This window comes from Balaenoptera ricei, chromosome 2 (assembly GCF_028023285.1).
Source record: "Balaenoptera ricei isolate mBalRic1 chromosome 2, mBalRic1.hap2, whole genome shotgun sequence".
NCBI lineage: Eukaryota > Metazoa > Chordata > Mammalia > Artiodactyla > Balaenopteridae > Balaenoptera > Balaenoptera ricei.
The window spans coordinates 109,551,493-109,570,104 of NC_082640.1; the positions used below are offsets into that span (position 1 = coordinate 109,551,493).

An 18,612-nucleotide genomic window follows, 5' to 3' on the forward strand; every position below is an offset into this window, starting at 1 on the left:
TCTGCTATATACATTAGGGTAATTTTCTGGTACCCTCAAGTTCAACTTTAGAAGCTAGAAACTATTCAGTGTTTTGAATGCTTAGCATTAAGGATTTTTATTAAATTTAAGCATTGCCTAATGAATATGGGTTTGTGTGTGTGTGTGTATCATCCTGTATAAAATGTGCCCGTAAAGCTGTGTTTTCAGGAGACCTAATAATACAAGAAGTGTAGCTTTCATTATGTCACTCTAACAGGCTTTGGTAGTGTTTTATTTTTCAAAGCCTTTTCTAGAGGCTCTTTTGAATTCCTTGTAGAGCCAGCTAATGACCTCCAAAAGAAAGACATTGTCATTAGTTAAGATAAACCCTTAGTTTTGATCCAGAGTAGTATTGCCTAGTATGTTCATCTACCTCTTTCAACAGATTTGTTTCTAAATGCTCATCCTCTAATGATGAGAATTTGCCACATTTGAGTATATGCCAAAGTGCATTCTGACACATTTTGAAGGCATATTTCAAAAAAAAATTCCTGGAAGATTTTTGAACAACAGTGTCATGATTAGTAGAGATGTGGCTATTTTAAAGAGATCGCCAATATAGGTATTGGTATATTTATTTAAAAGAAAATTGTTTCTTCAGAGTCATATCCTGGAGCCATAATTCCAGTAAACCCAGTACACTAAAATTGTACTAGATTTCAGAATAATCAGTCTTCATATCTTTCTATATTCTAACTTGTTCATACTAAAAGCATTTGTGACCATATATGTATGAATATCACTTAAGAATATTTTGTCTTTTTTTTTTTTAATTTTATTTATTTATTTATGGCTGTGTTGGGTCTTCGTTTCTGTGCGAGGGCTTTCTCTAGTTGCGGCAAGTGGGGGCCACTCTTCATCGCGGTGCGCGGGTCTCTCACTATCGCGGCCTCTCTTGTTGCGGAGCACAGGCTCCAGATGCGCAGGTTCAATAATTGTGGCTCACAGGCCCAGTTGCTCCGCAGCACGTGGGATCTTCCCAGACCAGGGCTCGAACCCGTGTCCCCTGCATTGGCAGGCAGATTCTCAACCACTGCGCCACCAGGGAAGCCCAAGAATATTTTGTCTTTTTAATGAAAAGTTTGTGTCCTTGAAAATGTAAACAGTCTTATGTCTAGCTTTTGGTACTATTCAGTGATGTTGGTCTGAGTTTAAAACATATTTTGCTTAGTATAAAGTGTTGCTTTTCTTTCGCTCCTATGATTAATGAAGTTAAATGAAAAGAATGACTTCTCAAAATTTGTCTTTGCATCTTGTCTTGCCATGGTTCTTCACTGACCATGGGTGAAACTGTGCTTGTGGGGCACGGTATTCAATGCTGTGAGATAGGCAAAGATCAGAGCTAATCCAGCACAATTATGTAAGCTGCTTCCAGCTCCCAAGGAGAGAAAATAAGTGTGGAATTGGGACAGATATTTTAAAAATATAGTATAAGAATTGTAAAGAAAGTCTTTGTAAAGTGTTGCCTTTTTATTGTAAAATAAACACAAATATAGAAAACCCACACAAAATAAAGATAGAGCTTTACTAATTATCTTAAGGGAAATACCCTAAAACCCTTATAATCACCTTGTCAGCTATCCCAGAATCCTCCTATGTATCCCTTCCTATTTACTGCTTTCTTCCTCCTCTGGAAAGTAACCATTTCTTGACTTTTATAGCAATCACTGTCTCACTATTTCTTCATAGTTTTATCACCCAATTGTGCATCCCTAGACACCATAGTCAGTCCTGTACATTTTAAGATGCCTTTTATTTTACAGGTACCCACTGTATCCCTTTCTCTTCTTTCTGTTGAAGACCCTGAGTTGTTTGATCTGTATAGTTTTCCACAGTCTAGATTTTTCTAATTGACTACTCACAGTACAGTTCAACATGTCCCTCTGCTCTTTATTTTTTCTACAAATTGGCTTGATCAGGCGGAGATATTCTCTCTTTGGCAAGATCCTTGTTGGTGGTGTATTCTTTCATCAGGAGGCACATGATGTCTGGTTGTCTTTCTTTTTGTGATATTGCTCTTTAATACCTAGATTTGTTAATTCAGGGAGGGTTACAAAATAGTGATATGTTAATTTTTTTTTTTTTTAATATAAGTATGCTATCAAAAGAGATGCTTTCAGCTTCTGGCTTGAAAGAAATTGAACTAGATTATAAGTCAGAGTTTACTAACAAATGATGTGAAATTTTTGTACATTGATGTTTCTTGCTTTTAGGTGCATTGTTTCTTTGGTAAGTATGGATAGGGATGATGAAAATAATATGATTTGCTAGTGAAATGTGTTTGGGGGTTCTTTTTTTTAAAGATTTTTTTGATGTGGACCATTTTTAAAGTCTTTATTGAATTTGTTACAGTATTACTTCTGTTTTATGTTTTGGTTCTTTGGCTGCGAGGCATGTGGGATCTTAGCTACCCGATCAGGTATCAAACCCGCACCCCCTGCACTGGAAGGTGAAGACTTCACCACTGGACCACCAGGGAAGTCCCTGGGGTTCTTCTTTTTTGACCTTTTTGATATTGGTGCTGAGTGCTTGGTTACTTATTATCACAGGGAAATAGTGTTAGGTGAAGGTAATGGAAAGAATGTGGTTCATTAATGTTGTCAGAGAAGGGAAATAACTCCAGGAATAACATACAATCAATGCCTTATCCTTAAAGTCTAGCAAAGGTTCAGAGCACAGTAGTGATCACTGAAGACAGAGTTGTGTAAGGTAATATCCTAATTCAGTTTTCTTGGTAAATTTGGTCATGGGCTATGTTTATGGCAGCATTATTTACTTTGAGATTTGCCAAATACAAATTAGGTGGTAAAGAAAGAATTTTTAAACTACTTGTGTTAGTTTTAAGTGTCTTTAAATACTTTTTAGAAGCACTGTTTGCATATGAGTCATTGATGTGCAGATTACGTGTATTAATGAAATTCATCCTTTATTCCCTGTCTTAATAGATGGCATTTGTTAACTTGGTTTCAGTTTCTGTGTGGAAGTAAGAACACGACCTTATCAAATGTGCTGTATTTTAGACACCATTAAACTAGATTCTTAACAAATTTGTGCTGCCTTGTTTTAATACATAAAGCAGATGTCTAATTAAAAAAAATAATTCAAATCTGGATGTTATTTTCCTTTTCAGGTTGTCTTGCTCTTCCCAAGTTGAATTTGCAGTTTTTGACTCTTCATGATTACCTCCTAAGGAACTTTAATCTCTTCCGCTTAGAATCAACTTATGAAATTAGGCAGGACATCGAGGATAGTGTCAGCAGAATGAAGCCATGGTTAGTAAATTGGTTCCACTTGCAATGAAGAGATGCAAACAGTGACTGACATACTTCTGTCAGAAACCTCACACGTGTAATTAGAAATAATATATCTGTCGTGAAGATGCCCTTTAAAATATGAGATACTTACTCTTTGGGAAGTTCTTGAATGTGAATTAGATATATCCAAAGTGCTAAAATAGAAAATATGTATCTGGGTCGTTGGAAGTGGGGCCGAGGGTAAGGGAAGAGAGGGAGAGGTCATTGTTCTGGGAAGTGGGGCGGGAGGGAGAAATGTAGGGGGGAGGAGGTTGGGCATTAGAAAAAGGGTAAAGAGGGAAGGGTATGGGCTGGCCAGCAGGCCTGTACTAGGCAGGGCAGTTTAAGTCCTGGGAGAAGCTTATGGTAAAGGGGCATTCTGTTACCCCAGCCGCTCTTGTGGCTGTCACCACTAGTCTCAGTCAGCCTCTCTGAAGGACCTGGCGGGAGATGAGGGGCATAGCTGAACACTGCACAGAGCGGAACATTGGAACATCTTCCCTGCCCTCCATCCATAGGTTGCCCTGAAGAGACTAAATCATCAGCATTTACTTTTAGGGCCTGTTGAGTAGGTTTCGTTATTTGAAGAACTTTTCCGCCTAAACTCAACTTTCCACCTGCTAGCCTCCGTCTGGAACTCCTTTAGCTAAGAAAAGACTTTCATTTCTGTTGTAGGCAGCTCTGCATTATAAGATTTGTGAAGGTTCGTTTTGCTTTTTAGACATGACTAACCTTGGGTAAATGCCCTTCATTCACTATTTCGTTCTAAGTATGAAATTACTGGAGATAAGTTATATATCACAGTTGACTGTAAATGGGTAAAATAATTCTGTAAAATGAATTTTCATTACATTCTTGTCACACCATGCATACATACGTACAATTATACTGCATTCTATGTGAAAAGCTTAACATATTTTGAGTGTGAACTGATTCAGGTATCTTCCAGGCTTCTCTCCTTACTAATTACAGAGAGCTGCATGGACACTGTGATTATGATGTTTTTTTCACTTCCATATTTTATTTCATACACAGTTCTAATTTTTAATTAATTATTATGTGAAAAGTTATTCTGGGTGAGAGTCTAAAACACAACAAAGTATTTTTGACTTAATAATCAGTTGAATCAGTGGGCAGGCTAGCGCTGTACAATTTGTATACCCACTGGCTGATCGTTTCTGCCCACAGCTTTGCTGAAATTATTGCCCATTGTTTGGACCCCAGGGGAGTGCTTGATTAGAAAGCTCCCTTACAATGTATGGTTACCTTGCACTTATATGCTCAGATTCTGGACCTAATTTTGGTCATTTTGCAAAGTAGGGACTTAGTAACTAGCAGCTCATCAAGTAGAATGCATTTATATTTTACTTAAATGCCAAATAAAGCAGTAATACTTGGAGTTCTTATGGTTTATTAATAAAATAATATTTTTTCATTATTTTCTGCTAGTGGAAGAAAATGTTACTTTTTGGAGATAACTGTTGGTAATAAATTTTTCTAAATTTTCATTCCTAATTGCCTATTATTGGAAACTGTTAAAAAATGAGATCTAAAGGGGTAAGGCTTCCTTCTGTTTCATGTCTTGAAGGTGGAAAAGTAGCAGAGGCATTTTTACTTATTGCGTAGTTCTAATCATTTTTCAGGCTGCTGAAACTACTGAGCAGTGTAAAAGAGGATGTGCTTATAAGAATCAGAAATCTATACTCTTTTAATGCCTCATGTTGCAGGTAGATTTTATAAAGGAGGAAAGAATTGGGGAGAGTAGATTAGTGGTTGCTTGGGAGTAGGAAGGGTTGACTGCAAGTAGACAAGAGGGATCTTTTTAAAGTATGATGAAGATGTTCTAAAATTGGATTGTGGTGATGGATGCACAACTTTGTAAATTTACTAAAAGTTATTGTACATTTACAGAATGAATTTAATGGTATATAAACTATATTGTAGTAAAGTTGTGAAAAATGGGGGAGGTGATAGAAAGTTATTACAAAAGCTTTTAGACACAAGGTAATGCCTTTTAGAAATTGTTTTAATACTGACCAAGTCATTGGATTGCAGAACTTTTATTTTTAATTAGTTTCACTCTTTGATGTTATGAAGTTTTATAATTTTTTGTTGTTTACAAAAGCCTTTACTTAGGATATAGATTCTCTTTATCTTTGTAAGCATGTCATTTTTGGCAGTACTTTCCAATTTTGGAGTGTTGCTGCAGTTTTTATATTACAGATTTCCCAAATACACTATTTAATGTAAAAGCTAAAGCACCAATATAAGAAGAAAGAATGAATATTTGCTTGTTAGTGGTTCTGGTTATTACAACTAGCTTGATGATTCCCCACACTCCCATCCATAGCAGTGTCTTTTCAGTGTTTTAAATATTATGCCCGAAAGAAAGCATTTGCATAGATATTGTCATTTGCTTGTTTTTAATTTCTTAAAGTCTAACTTGTTCTAAAACATTTTTGAAGCAACTTATAGAAATATTTATAATACATAAGATAAAATGTAAACAGTTGAGGCTATCCTGATGAAGAGGGGAAAAGGGTAAGAATATAAAATAAAACTGAATGTGCTGGATTATTTCATTCTTTGACACAGTGGCTCAGCTCTTACGTACATAGGGTTATATGTTTTTCTGGGGATGTGGGGGACATTCCTCTACTTCCCTTTCTTTTCTGGACCATGTTTGCCTGTTTCATCCTACCATATATACTTCCCAAATATTGAGACTTAGGGGTTTTTTTGAGTTTAGAAATAAGAGTTACTAATGTTAGGGCTTAAATACTAGCTAACCATGTATTCTTAGTTACTAGTTTAACTTGTCCAAAGTTGGGCAAAAGTTATTTTTTGCTTGGGTAATCAGTCTTCTGCTTCTGGTTTCCAGGCAGTCTGAGTATGGCGGGGTGGTATTCGGTGGCTGGGCGCGAATGGCCCAGCCCATCGTGGCGTTCACCGTGGTGGAGGTTGCCAAACCCAGCATAGGCGAGAACTGGCCAACCCGGGTTCGCGCAGACGTCACCATCCATCTGAACGTCAGAGACCACATCAGAGATGAGTGGGAAGGTAACTTTGCCTTTCAAGAAGTGGTCACCGTTTGCTTTTTCAATTTATAGACTTTTGCTTAGAGTGTTAGCAGAGCACATTCACCAGATATTGCCCTTTTGAATTTATTAAATTTTATCTTTAAAATTTGTTTTAAATAATGGCAATTGATTTATAGTTATTACTAGTAAAAATACCAAAGATCATACAAGAATAATTACATACCTTAATACTCTAATAAAAAGCATGAAATAGCACGTATATCAGTGTTTTGAAAATTGCAGTCGGCAGAGCTGAGAGGAGAGCATTTTAAATCGTAAAATTTAGGAAGATAATGTTTATGAATTTATAGGATCACTATAAAAAGAATTAAATATTTGTGTTCACGAAAGAAAGGGGGGAAACCCACATATAACTTGCACACATGCAAAGCAAGTAAGGAAAATTGGTATTTTTAAGAGATAAAAGCAGCCAAAGTAAAGTGAATAGGGATGTTATTACAATTTGTGGAAAATACAGATGCAAAATCAAAATTAGACAAACTCAAAGCAACTCAGAAAGAAGCAATAGTTTATTTGTACCAAAGAGAAGAAGTCAGATAAAAAAAATCAGTGAAACCAAATGTATTCAAGGATAAATAATAATTGCAGGAAAGTTATTTTCCCTATTCTTTACTAAGCAAGATTTTAGGGATGGGAGTTCTATGTCACAATTTTATTTAGAGGCAGATATGTTCTAAGTTACTAAGTCAAATGGAGTTAAAACATCAATACCGCCTGTGCCAGAAATGACACGTAAGCTGATTTTTAATTGGCACTTTTGTATTTTTCTCCCAGCTGTTTATGAGAGCTCTTGCTGCCCCATTATGAGAAACAGGAGCTGGTAGGTTTTATCTCCTTCTACCTTCTTGGCATGCCAGAAGGAAAGGGATGGTCCCTTAATGGATCAGTTTTCAGAAATTATTGCTCTCGATATAGCTGTTTATAACCATAGGGACTGTATGATATATTTATCAAATAATTCTGAAGGAATCCAGCAACAAAGCTGGCCAAATGTTTAACATATGGCCACCATAGTTGGTATAGTTTGTGACAGATTGTTTTTGTGGCTCTTGTATCCTTCAAAATTGTTCAAATCTGGTGCATTACACATCTAGAATAATATGTACCTTTATTATTGCTGAATTGTGAGAAAGTCATTCAGTTGCTGAAGAAGGTTTTACATTTATTGCCCCTTGGAGCTTAAAGAGGTGTTAAAATAAACACCGTTTTATGTAGTGGGTAATGAACTGAAATAACTTATTGGCCACCCCTAGAAGCAATGATGGCTAGAAGTAAAACCTGAAGGAAAAAAAAGACCCTTTGTTTATAGAAATGTATAGATGACAGATGACAAGCCTGCATTATGGTGTTAAGGAAAAAAAAGGATTTGTTACCCCAAACCCCTTACGAGTCTCTTACCTCCATTACTTTGGAGACTGGTAATCAGAAGGCCATCAAATAGTCTCTCTTGTTTTTTTAAACATAGGCCTCTGGTAGATGAGAAATAGAATGGGTAAATTTTGATGGGCAAGATAGGGAACAGTAGGGTATTGTAGGACAAGCCATTCATCCGGGGCATGGTGGGGAGAAGAGTGTTTCCTGGGAGGCCAGAGCCAAAATGCAGGCCCTTTATTGATTCCAGATAGAGCAACCAAGTAAAAAATGAGAGGGAGGTTCTGTAAATAGCAAGGAATACTGTCCTGTAAAAACAGAAAATTTTTGAAGAATTTAAGCTAAATACTGTAAAACATTGTTGTCACTTCAAGAAGGTGTGACGCTCGGGCCCTTATCTTCTCCATTACCCCATTTAAAATTAAGGAAACAGAATTAGTGAAACTGAAATGTTGGATTCTGCCCTAGAAGGCACAGCCAGGAGTAAATGCAAATGGTTGAAAGGAGAGTTCAGCTTATTGTAATACAGGTATTTTTAATGTGGATGTAAGACGTCCCACAGCATCCCTCTGTGATGCCAAAAGGTAACATTGGTAGGGATTAAATTACTTCTCAGGCCCACTTCTTTGGCTCTGAGACTGGGAAGTTTTAATGAGTTGTGCAGATCAGAAGTCATATAGGCGGTACAACTCACATAGTAGATCATTTCCCCTTAATTTGCATTGTTCTCCTGCTTCTTTGCATAGAATTTGTTGAGAAGTAAACAATCAAGTCATAATTATGAATCAGTTACTATTTCTAGCACACGTAAACCCTATTCCATATTGAAACAAACCAGAATGGTGCTAATACTATAAGTAAAGCACTCACATGGCTGATTTGATTTAGTTGTATCTCTTATTACCAAGGTTATGAGCAAGCAGACTGTTTAAATTTGCATTTATACTATACAATGACTAACAGAAGTGACTCGGGGGACTTCCCTGGTGGCACAGAGGTTAAGAATCCGCCTGCCAATGCAGGGGACACGGGTTCCAGCCCTGGTCCGGGAAGATCCCACATGCCGCGGAGCAACTAAGCCAGTGAGCCACAACTACTGAGCCTGCGCTCTAGAGCCTATGAACCACAACTACTGAGCCCACGTGCCACAACTGCTGAAGCCTGTGTGCCTAGAGCCCGTGCTCTGCAACAAAGAGAGGCCACCACAATTAGAAGCCTGCATACCACAACGAAGAGTAGCCCCCGCTCACTGCAACTAGAGAAAGCCCGCGCGCAGCAACAAAGACCCAACACAGCCAAAAATTAAAGAAAGAAAGAAAGAAAGAAAACTAAAGAAAAAAATGAATCGGGGGAAAAAATTGAAGATTAAGTGGTGTAACATTACGTGCTGTGTGGTCTAATTTTGTGTCCCTCGTCTTCCAGTGTGTATTTTTAATAGAGCTGGGAATCCAGTTGAATCCATTATTTGAGCCAATGACTGAGAAACTACAGACTTTGGCACAAGTCTCCTCCTTCTTGACATTTGCTTATAAAAATTTCAGCATTTGCCAACTGAAGCAATATATATTCAGCTGTCTTCTCAAGATGCTATCTATAAACAATGCTTTTGTGCCTTGATGAATTATTCTAGACCTGACCTCTTCTGGTGAAATACAGTTAGACTGTTGTTGAAATGACACTGATGGATAATTTAAACTGATGTTGGAAACCTGCTAAATACGCTATAGATGGATTATATGCCAACCATATTTTTGGTTACTTATTAAGAATGTTATAAATAAGAATGATGACAAGCATCCAGTTTTGGAGCTGTAGCATGATCTGGAGGTCTTATTCAGTGATGTATATACGGCATAGAAGTTTCTAATTTTAATATAAAGAGAAATTTTTATTTAATTATTGCTGTCAAACTTTGAGTATTGAAGGTTATAGGAAAACCCGTAATTGTATTACAAAGCGCATGTAATCATTGATCACCTCTGATATTTTAAATGTTTTTTATACCTTTTCAAAAGATAAGAGGATGAGAATTTGCCAACAGGAGACAAAGCAATGTCATTCTAATAAGTGAAAATGTCTTTTGTGTTTTACTAGGACTTCGGAAGCATGATGTATGCTTTTTAATCACCGTGCGTCCCACAAAACCTTATGGTACCAAGTTTGACCGGAGGAGACCTTTTATTGAACAGGTTGGCCTGGTTTATGTCAGAGGCTGTGAAATCCAGGGCATGCTGGATGATAAAGGGCGTGTCATTGAAGACGGTATGGTGATCTATATTTTTGAAAGAGTGTGTATACATAATGATAAATTTCTTTGCCTTTTTTCCTTTTTGTGTCCTAGGTGATTTATTTTAGTTGTTTTATATACTAAATCAACACAAAGAATTATATATAGAAGTGTGTAGGGTACCTACCACCCGGTTTTAGAAATAAATAATACGGTTTCTAAACTTCTGTTTTAGATATTGGACAGGATCTTTTGAAATTGCCTATATTTAAAATTCTTCCTTATATGATACTTTACAATATTGCTTTCAAAAACCTCTAAGCACCTCTTATAGTTGTTCAGTGATATATTTTTCTAATTTTTCCTTTTTAAGTTTTACTGATTTGATTCATGATAGCAGTGGTTATCAAATGGAAACAGCACTACCCTGTGTTTCAGAATACATGGTGGTATGTCATATGACTGGGGTAGAGGAAGGGGATGGTGAGCTATTGGGGTTTGATGGATGGGGGTCCGGGATGTTGAGTACCTAAGCAGAACTGTCTTCTAGAAGGAACTGTCCTGCCCAAGATGCCAGCATTACCCTATTTAGAAACGCAGTTTGATTTCTTAGACTTAACTGATTGTTTTTTGAAATTCTTTCTTTTGTTGTCCTGACTTTTTTGATAATACTTACTATTAAATTATAACTGCATCTGTGTCCAGTGCTTATTTTACAATTTGTTTATGAAACTTCTCTCAGAACTTGAATCAGCTTCTACTACCTGTGATTTCAAGATCAAATCGTTGCTAAGGGGCTGAAAATTAGGCTACTCTTATCACTAGAATAAAAGAAAATAGGAGAAGAGAATGGAGGACAGGTAGAATAAACATAAGGCCACGTCATGGGACCAGAGTTGGAGGTCTAAGGCAAAAAGAGAGGAGAGAGGGCAAAGGGGCAAGAAAAAGCCTCTGAGCTTTCAGCCATTAGTATATGAACTTTCCTGTTATACTAGTGATGTTACACATGGAATGTGGAAGGACATAAAGAGTAATCAGCCGAGTACCTACTACATGTAAGGCGATAGGAGGAGCTATGAGTCACTGACACAAGTAAAATTCTTTGACCTCTAAGGATCCTATTCTAGTTGAGGGCATACACAAATAATTGCAATTCATGGCATGGCACCATAAACATCACATGACTGTTCTGGGAAGAAATAGTGACAGTTTAGAGAAAGGAGAAAATATTTTCAGCTTGGAACTCAAAATGGATGAGTGGAAGGCATTCTAGTTGGGGGAATTGCTGGAGTTAAATCTGGACACTTTACTCATCATTTCTAGAAAAGGAATTCTGCTAACTTACTATGATATTTGAAAAGAATATATTTCATTTAACAAACTTTAAAAAAATATCTAGGACCTGAACCCAGACCCAATCTTAGAGGAGAATCAAGGACATTTAGAGTGTTTTTGGATCCAAACCAGTATCAACAAGATATGACCAATACGATACAAAATGGAGCAGAAGATGTGTATGAAACTTTCAATATAATAATGAGGAGAAAACCGAAGGAAAATAACTTTAAGGTAATTTGGGGGCTGTAAACTAAAAGTAGTATTTCATAATTTGAATAACTTTTAAGACATAAATATATAGATCCTAGGTTAAAAAAGATTTGTTAAAATAACGATCACTGCTTTTGTTTAGATTCTAAACAAATCTCTTAAATTCTTAACATATAGATTAAATCTAAAAACTTAAGTAAATTTATTTGCTAAATCTTACTTTTTCTTTTGATGAGTTTGGAAACTTAAAATATAAATTAATCCAGGTGTTATTTTAAAAATCAGCCTCCCTTCTTGCTTTTTGTATATTAGATACTCAGTTTATGCTTCAGTCTGAGATGAAGAAAACTGCTTGTTTGTTTACTGAGACTTCTTTTTTAAATCAAATGTAGGTGTATTTTCAAATTACTTTTAAGAGTACAGATGTGGAACCTCAGGGTTCTAAATTACTCTGTGATATTTTGTATTTATACTTTACTCATTAGTGGGAGAAGGGAAGTTTGGGGGCTAGAGAGTTTTACCTTTATAATAACTTTATGGAGAGAAAAGGAGTTTTAGTAAGGAAGAATTTGGAAGTATTATTTGAAACTATATTATAAAACTTAAACATTGAGCAGTTCTAGCATGTGATAACACTAGCTTTTGCACAAATGCCTTTCTTTTCTCTCTCCCCCAAAACAGTGCTTCTTATACATCATCACTTTATTACCGTTTTTTAAAAAAGGAAATCTCATATACAAAGGAATTTATTTTCTATCTCACACTCCACATCCAATCCATCAATCAGTCTAACTACCTCACCACCTCCACCCATGCCATGTGCAGGACACCTTCATGTCTCACATGCCTGCTTCTCTTCTTGACTGCTCCTCCCCTTCTACTCTTCTCCACATAGTGACTGAATGTGAATTACACCTTGGTACCCCTGTTCACACCCTTTAGTGGTCTCCCATCGCAGTAGAAAGTTGTTACCGAAATCCAAAAGTCCCATTATTATCTGTCCTCTGGCTGCCTCTCCAACACCATTTTCTAACACTTTTTCCTTCTTCACTCCATGCCAGTCACACTGACACTTTTGCTGCTCTTTAATAATGCAGGCTTCCGTACGTGGTATTTCCGCTTACCTAGACAGTCTTCTCCCAGGTATCTACATGGTTTTTTCTTTCACTTTACATGGGCAGCTCTGTTTAAATGTCACCTCCTAAGAGAAGTCCTCTCTGACAACCTTATCTAAAGTAGCATTTCCCTTTCTCATCGTTCCTTATCCAATTATCTTTATTTTTCCTCACAGCTTTTATTATACCTGATGATTATATATTTGTTAGTTATCTGACTTTAGAAGGACTTTATATTTGTTATTTCTCTAGCATTAGAATGCAAACTTATGCGGGCAGGGCCTCTGTTTGGTCTGTCTCTGTTTTATTGCTCAGTAATGAGTGAATTTCAGTTAGTTTACTAAAAGAAAAATAGTTCCTTTCTTATATTCATTTCTTTCACCATTTTATTTAATGTCTGTTGTGTGTCTAGTATTGTGATAAGTTATATGGAGCTAATAAAGATGAGTAAGACACAGCTTATACCTTTAGGGAGCTTAGACTACTAATAAGAGAAGTTAGAAATATAAACAGGTAACTACTGTGAAAGGTTTGAAGTCATAAGAAGGATGCATGGACGTTCAAAAGAGGCATTCAGTTTCTGATTCAAGGAAGAGAGGGAATGATTAACTTGCCTATGTTGGGAAAAGGAAGAACACTCTTTTGGTATCTTTGGTGTTTCACTGTATAGCTGGGCAACATCCCTCATCTATTTCCTTCTCTCTTTCAGTATCCTGTCCTAACCCGGATACTCTACCTCTTGCCTAAGTAGTTGCATTAAATAGCCTCCTGTGTCTCTACTCTTATTCTCCTCATAGTCAGTCACCTGTTTTACATTCACTACTACTGATCATTTCACTCTGCTTCTCAAAACATTTCTGTGACTATCCATTAATGGTGGAATAAGCTCTTCCACAAATCTTTTACTTGAACTAAATTGAAATGCCACTGTCCTGCTTGAAACCTTTCCTAATGTCAAAAGTCTCCACCACATCCATTTCTCACCCACTTTGAACTGTCTTCCTATTGTATTTTGTAATATTCTTTACAATTTGCCACTTTCTGCTGCTTTGTATCATTGTGAAAGACATATTGTATCTCCCTACTAGAATCGTAATTACCTTAGGGAGTAGATCCCTCATCTGGGGGCTCCATTATGTGAACATACTCATTTATCTGTCCATCTGTCCATTTACCTATCCCGTATTTAAGCTGTCCTAGATCCCTGCTCTCATTGGAAATTGTATTCTGATGGGGATTAGACAAATGATAAACAAGTAACCAGTTCTCTTATGACTAAGAGAATTTTAGGTAGAGGTAAGTGCAAGAAAATAAAATAAGGCAATATAAGTGTGATTAACATACACTAGCCTGTTATTTTATTACCTTGTTAGATGTATAGCATTTATGATATAAAAATGTCTGGTTTGGTTATTTTATTCTTTGAAATTAATAGCCTAGCCTTCTGATTTCCATATGTGGCATAGATCACTTTGTTGAAATAATTATTGGAAAGTTTAAGAATTTGCCTTAGCTTTTAGCAATTACTCTTGACAATGTATATATTAACTGCTATAATGACCTTTTATTGTAGTTCTGATTCTTTCATTCTGAAATTTTGATGTTTCATTTTTATCATTGTTCACTTTATTTTTTATTTCTTTTTTCTAGCAGTGTTAATTTTAGTATTTCTAAATCGTGGTGTGTTTCACAATCAAGGCATACATTAATGTGCCTCTGGTTGTATGTGGTCTTAGCATTGAGGAACTATGGGCTATAAAGAGGAGAAAACTCCAGTAACTTCTAAGAAGAAGCATTTTTTTAAGGGTTTGTTCTATAGTGGTCTATAATTATAGACCACATCAGGTCTATAATGTGTAGACCTGATCAGATTTTCATCCTGCTCAACAGAAGTCAAGTGGTAAACTCATCTATGACATTCTGTCTAAATGAACTACTAATGGATAAACTGTTCTTGCTAAGTTTGGTCTTTTGTTTAACTCAGTGTATGGTATCAGCTGAAAATATAGCTGTTGATTCAGTCTAGCCAAGCACCTGTCAGCAGAAAATAGCTTCTTGCCCTGAAACACTCAGGAATTCTGGTTAGTGCAGCCCGCTCGGCATTCCATGGAAGTGCAAATGTTTGAGATGTCTTCTCCACAAAATCCGTTTTTGTCCTCTTACTGACAGGCTGTGCTGGAGACGATTCGGAACCTGATGAATACTGATTGTGTGGTACCTGACTGGCTGCATGACATCATTTTAGGTTACGGGGATCCAAGTAGTGCACATTATTCCAAAATGCCCAATCAGATCGCCACCCTTGATTTCAATGATACATTTTTCTCCATTGAGCATTTAAAAACCAGCTTTCCTGGTCATAATGTTAAAGTAACTGTGGATGACCCAGCTCTACAGATACCCCCTTTCAGGTAAAGTCAAAACTGGATATACTCCTTTTAAGCTTTCTGTAGTCAGTCTGAGTTAGGCCATCAGGACTGTAGCTAAAGTAAGTTTTGAGCATCATATCTGGGTTATGTTTGGGTAGTCTTTACCCTCACCATATAATCACTGGGATAAATTTATGTTATTTGACTCTGTTTCTAATTCTTTGTGTAGTAGCTATTTTAAGACCACATGAAAGTAGCCTCATGTCTTACAAGGGTTCAGTAAATGCTTTTTGTCTGAAGAGTACTATATAAACGTAGTTGTAGCGTTCGACTGAAGAAATACGTGCTAATGAATACACATAGCCATGTGATTTTGAACTTTCTTTCGTTTTAGGAAAAAATTCTCTTGTTTTCTTTTAACCCTGATTGCTTTTACAAATTCTAAATATTCATAATACAGTTATACTCAAAGTTAAAGGAGCTTTGGTTTAATTTGAGTAGAAAAAGAACAAAGTACCTGAAGTGCTGATTGCTTCATGAATTCCGTCATATGGATTAGTGGCGAAGCACTAAGTATACCTTGGTGGTAGCAGAGGACTTAATTACTTTCTTAGTTGCGAATTAGAACGTTTTTAGTTAACTGTTATATATAAATATAATAATTCTGCATATTAAAAGCATGTATGCTTTATAACTCCCAAACCTAGTGTTCCTCCATACTTTCCTCATCTTGTTAATGGCAAAATCATCTTGAAATCTCAGCAATGTTTTGTAATCTTTCTATTCCCATAACTCCTGCTGTGTCTTACAGATTCTGCCTTAAAGGTACATTTTTTTTCAAATGTCAGTCCTGACTGCTACCTCTCTAAACCCTCAACACTTCAGTCTTTATAATGGCAATGTCTTTGCTCCCTCTGTCTCCTTGCTTAAACCCATTACATGCCTTACTGCTAGAGTCATTCCACTGTCTAACTAAAAATTTGATTTTTCCTGTTGCTTATCAGAATAAGAGCTGACCATTTAGCTGCTTTGGTTCTTAGCTTTTTTTTCTTTTTTCTTTTTTTTTTTTTAGTATTGTCTGTTTTTTCAGAATGTGAACAAAGACTGGAAAAAGTACAGAGAGAGAATTAATTTTTTAGTTTAATTTTAGGGTATTCATCGACTTCCTCAGGTACCTATGGGAAGTTGCCTCCTGAGGTTTCCGACCCCAGGCTAAGAACTTCTGCCTTAAAGGCTTGATATTCCAAAGGTGTCAGAACAAGGCTCCAGCCTTTCTCTCTAGCCTTATTTTCTCTATTGTATCCTACACTTCAGCGGAACTGGCTCCTTCTCTCTTCCTGGAATGTCTTTTGAAATTCATTTTAGATGCCACCTTTCCCATAAAGCCTTTTCTGATTAAATGAAGGACAGTGTGTAAGGCACTTTACAGTGCATGTGCCGTAAGTATATAAATTTTCTTTTGTGAACATGCTAAGTGAAAGAAGCCAGACAGAAGAAAACAAATATTGTATGATTCCATTTACATGAAATGTCCAGAATAGGACAATATAAAGACAGACTGATTGCCAGAGGCTGGGTTTAGGTTGGAATACAGAGTGACTACTTAATTGCATGGGGTTTCCTTTGGACTGATTAAAATATTCTGGCATTAGAGAGTAGTGATGACTATACAACATTGTGAATGTACTAAAACCCATTGAATTGAACCTTTAAAATGGTAAATTTTATATTATGTGAGTATTACTCCAATTAAAAAAATAGTTATTTCCCCTAAAAAAAACAAAGTAAATATATAAATAAATGTTTCTTCTTTGATTCTCCTTTAATCAGATGACTTTTTCTTAATCTAAACACCCTTAACTACATTTTAATGCTTTTAAATATACTTTTTTCAAAATTTATATGCAGATAGTAAGTTCCTTTAAACTATAAATGCTTACTCATCTGATTATCCTCTGTACAATGTCATGCACAAGATAGGTGCTTGGTAAATTGTTGTTAATTGTAAAGATGAACAAGGTTTTGGTCTTGTAGGATAACTTTTCCAGTAAGAAGTGGAAAGGGGAAGAAAAGGAAAGATGCAGAGAAGGAAGATGAAGACACTGAAGAGGCAAAAACCTTAATTGTTGAACCTCATGTTATTCCTAATAGAGGTCCTTATCCTTACAACCAGCCCAAACGGTAATTTCACTATTTCTGCTAATTGTAGTAATGAATAATAGTTTGCTATTTCAAGTGGATTAGTAATATTTAAAAATTTTTCTGATTTTAAAAATTATTTAGAAACTTCTGTTTCTGGACCCTGTTTACTTCTCTTCTGTTAGTTTTGGCCATTTGTAGTAATATTTTAGGCCACTCTGTAGTAATATTTCAAAAAGAAACATTTTCAGTTACTATGAGAAATAAATATTAGCAGTCTACCTTAATGTGAGCACGGGGTTCTTACTTCATGACCATGTGTTGCATTTAGCAGCTACCCTTGTGCTTGTGTGCCATGACTAATAAAGTGGCATTGTATTTGGTGTTAGATTTGGAACTAGAATTTTGACACTCCTGTTAAGATCTGGGCTGGGCTAAACATATTGAAAAATAACTGTAGTCTTTTCTTTCCACAAAATTCATTCAGTTTTAATTGGTCTGTGGAGGGGCGGAGGTAAAGAGAGTCATTCAGAAGAGATTGGGTCAGCCATGTAGGATGTAAAGTTCTTGAGATCTGCTGTGCAACATTGGGCTTATAGTTAACAACACTGTACTGTACATTTAAAATTTGTTAAGAGGGTATATCTTATTTTATGTACTTTTTACTACACACACACCCACAGAAAGGGCTGGATTGGGAGGAGGAAGAAATTGGGAAACAAGGGGCAAATTTAGAGCAAATGTTCAGACCTCTGGTCATTGTTGTCTAAATTCTTACTAACGTCATCCATCTTTATTTTTAACAAACTTCTTATCAACTCTTATTTGCAGGAATACAATTCAGTTCACTCATACACAGATAGAGGCCATCCGTGCTGGAATGCAGCCTGGGCTAACTATGGTAAGAGAGTTACTGTTCTGCAAGTTCTTAAATGGATTCAGACTAGAAGTGTCAGATTTTCAGAGTGTATTCTGTTTTAAGCCCAAAAACCCAACTGAATTAAGTGTTTATAAGTAATTGTGGCATCTTATGTGTATGGACGCTACTCATTTCAACGTTCATAAATAAAGTTTTGTTAGAACCTCGCTGTGGCCATTCATTTATGTATTGCCTATAGCCATTTTTGTGCTACCACAGCAGAGTTTAAGTACTTGCAGCAGAGACTGTATGGGCCACAAAGAGTAAAATGTTTACTTGCTGGCCCTGTACAGAAAAAGTCTGTCGACAATGATTTAGAAATGTGTTTAATTTCCAAGTATTTGAAGGTTTTCCTGTTGTCTTCCAGTTACTGATTTCTGGTCTAAGTCCATTATGGTCAGAGAACATACTTTCTATGATTTCAATTTTTTAAAATTTATTAAGGTTTGTTTTATGGCCCAGGATATGATCTATTGGTGAATATTCCGTGTGCACTTGAAAAGAATGTG

At 36.2% G+C, this 18,612-nt stretch overlaps 1 protein-coding gene across 4 annotated transcripts in view; it reads left to right on the forward strand.

Moving 5' to 3' along the window:
• AQR (aquarius intron-binding spliceosomal factor) overlaps window positions 1–18,612 on the forward strand; it is a 111,752-nt gene that overhangs the window by 38,762 nt on the left and 54,378 nt on the right. For all 4 annotated transcript variants that reach the window (XM_059913684.1, XM_059913683.1, XM_059913685.1 and 1 more), the window contains 7 exons: window positions 3,152–3,293; window positions 6,196–6,374; window positions 9,881–10,048; window positions 11,413–11,582; window positions 14,846–15,087; window positions 17,080–17,226; window positions 18,016–18,085. In XM_059913684.1, coding sequence (XP_059769667.1) covers window positions 3,152–3,293; window positions 6,196–6,374; window positions 9,881–10,048; window positions 11,413–11,582; window positions 14,846–15,087; window positions 17,080–17,226; window positions 18,016–18,085 — 1,118 coding nt within the window. The remainder of the gene's footprint in view (window positions 1–3,151; window positions 3,294–6,195; window positions 6,375–9,880; window positions 10,049–11,412; window positions 11,583–14,845; window positions 15,088–17,079; window positions 17,227–18,015; window positions 18,086–18,612) is intronic.